Below are 2,368 nucleotides of genomic sequence, written 5' to 3' on the forward strand. Positions count from 1 at the left end.
ACAATTCCAGTGGGTCAGAAGCAGTGTTGGGCAAGTTACTTTTAAAATGTAATACACTACATGTTACTAGTTACTTTACAATATTACTGTGTAGAGTAACTCGTTACTTATTACACTACTTTTGCATTACTTTCACCAAAATAATAGCAGTAGCAGAATGACATTGCCGCCACTGAACCATCCCGAAAAATGATTTCAACTCTCTTGAAGTCAGTGTAAACCGCCCAAAATTCTAAATGTTATCCTTTTCCTTTGTTATTGTCATCTATAGTGGTTATTTGCTTAAAAATACACAATTTGATTAGGAAATGATTGTATCTTTATTTAAATGTGCTTTGATAATAATAATACAAAAAAAAAAGTAGCTCAATTTGTAACTTGTTACTTGACAAAGTAACTGGTATAATATTACTGAAATCCCATTGGTAATAAGTTATATTACTGAGTTACTGCTAAAAGTATATATGTAATATGTTACTTTTGTAATGAGTTACCCCCAACACTGGTCAGAAGTTTAAATACACTAAGTTGACTGTGCCTTTAAACAGCTTGGAAGATTCCAGCTTTAGTAGCTTCTGATGGGCCGATTGACATAATGTGAGTCATTATTTGTGTTGTGGACGTCACACACCTGTCAGCATCATCACTTCCAGCCCTCTGTGTCTGTCTGCAGATGTCCCAGGTGGACGTCATCAGTCTGCACATCGCTGTAGAGCCGGACAGCATCACACTGCCACAATAATAATAATAATAATAATACATCAGATTTATATAGCGCTTTTCCAAATGCTCAAAGACGCTATAAAATAAGAGGCCTTCATCACATCAGAAGGTAATAATCATAATGACATTAAACTTTTAACACTTCAAAACAGCTGCAAATGATTTAGAGGCAATAAAAACTCCCCCTAAATAAATAGATCAATAATATAAAAACTACAGCCATATTTATTAAAAACACAGGGTTAAAAAAGAAGAATTACAATTAGAGTAAAATAACAGCCTGTCTGCAAAAGAGTGTTTTGAGGTGTGATTTAAAACAGTGGCTCTCAACCTTTTTGAGCCACGACCCCCCCCCCAAAAAAACTTTAGGCTGGGGTTCGCGACCCCCGCCTCCCGCCGCTACCCAACCCAACGACAGTGCGCACGCATTCACAAACTGATTTCACTCATTCACTGAAATATTGTTTTATAGTTTATATAGCTTTATAATACATTAAACCATTGGTATGGGAGATTTATTTTCCTTTATTTTTGGACAATCATCCCGCGACCCCCCAAAATAATCTCACAACCCCCCTGGAGAGTCCCGACCCGACCCCAGGTTGAGAACCACTGATTTAAAAGATGCTGCTCATTTTGACATATTCTGAACAGTATATGGACCTAATGATCAACTCAAGTCCATGTTGGACTGTAGTCCCCTGCAGCTGGGAATCGAACTCGCAACCTCCAGCACGGGAGGTGGATGCTCTAGCAAGGAGGCCAAAACACATGGGCTCTAGTGTCAGTCGCTAGAGCATCTACTGAGGACAGGCAGCCCGAGAAGAGTTTCAGAAACATTACTGTGGTGACAGGATGACATGTTGCCCCATGCCCCCTCTGTCCTTTACCTTTTAGCCAGTAAGAAGGTGAGCTGTGCAGACAGAGTGCAGGGGAGCAGCAGACCCCCTGTCCTTTACCTTTTAGCCAGTAAGAAGGTGAGCTGTGCAGGCAGAGTGCAGGGGAGCAGCAGGCAGCAAAACACTTTGACTGGAAGGAGTTCAGTGACCCGAGACCACAGAGCACCACCGGCCTGTCTGTCTCTGCACGCCTCACACAGCACTAACACACACACACACACACACACACACAAAACATGGACAACAAGCCATCTGTAGCCATCTGTTAATATTGGTTGATAGTCTCATTGCCGGCACTGAAGGAGCTGTATCTTTTACACAATTATTACATGTTGTAGATTTCCATTTTCCTATTTCAACAACCCAAATACATGAACCCTGGCTGATTCTTTCAGTTAAATAAACCCAATACAACTCCATTAAAACAAGAAATCCTCTTTTCTCAAATTAACCCCCCCCCCCTCAGAGGTGAGATGATTTGATAAACACCTCTCCACACAGTTTGTATTAATTCTTGGTTGGCTTTTCTTGTTTATTTTTGTTTTATCATTTGCATACAGGATGTGCAATATTGCCTTTTTTTTTTATCCAGGTAGAGTCGACTGAACATCCCTAGCCTGGGTAAACCCAGCCTCCACGTGACCTGCTCTCAGTCGGAGAGTAGGGTAAGCCTGAGAGCAGGTCACGTGGGGGATGGGTTTACCCAGGCTAGAACATCCCCCCCCCCCCAGCAATGGCCTGCTTCA

General features: G+C 41.5%; 1 protein-coding gene across 1 annotated transcript in view; it reads right to left on the reverse strand.

The window, feature by feature from the left end:
- Window positions 1-1,678: 1,678 nt before the first annotated feature.
- LOC310800441 (patatin-like phospholipase domain-containing protein 2) overlaps window positions 1,679-2,368 on the reverse strand; it is a gene marked incomplete at both ends in the record, with an annotated part of 6,089 nt that continues 5,399 nt past the window's right edge. The window contains one exon of the mRNA XM_083663036.1: window positions 1,679-1,824. Coding sequence (XP_083519162.1) covers window positions 1,679-1,824 — 146 coding nt within the window. The remainder of the gene's footprint in view (window positions 1,825-2,368) is intronic.

This window comes from Poromitra crassiceps (assembly GCF_964638095.1).
Source record: "Poromitra crassiceps genome assembly, chromosome: 30".
Lineage (NCBI taxonomy): Eukaryota > Metazoa > Chordata > Actinopteri > Beryciformes > Melamphaidae > Poromitra > Poromitra crassiceps.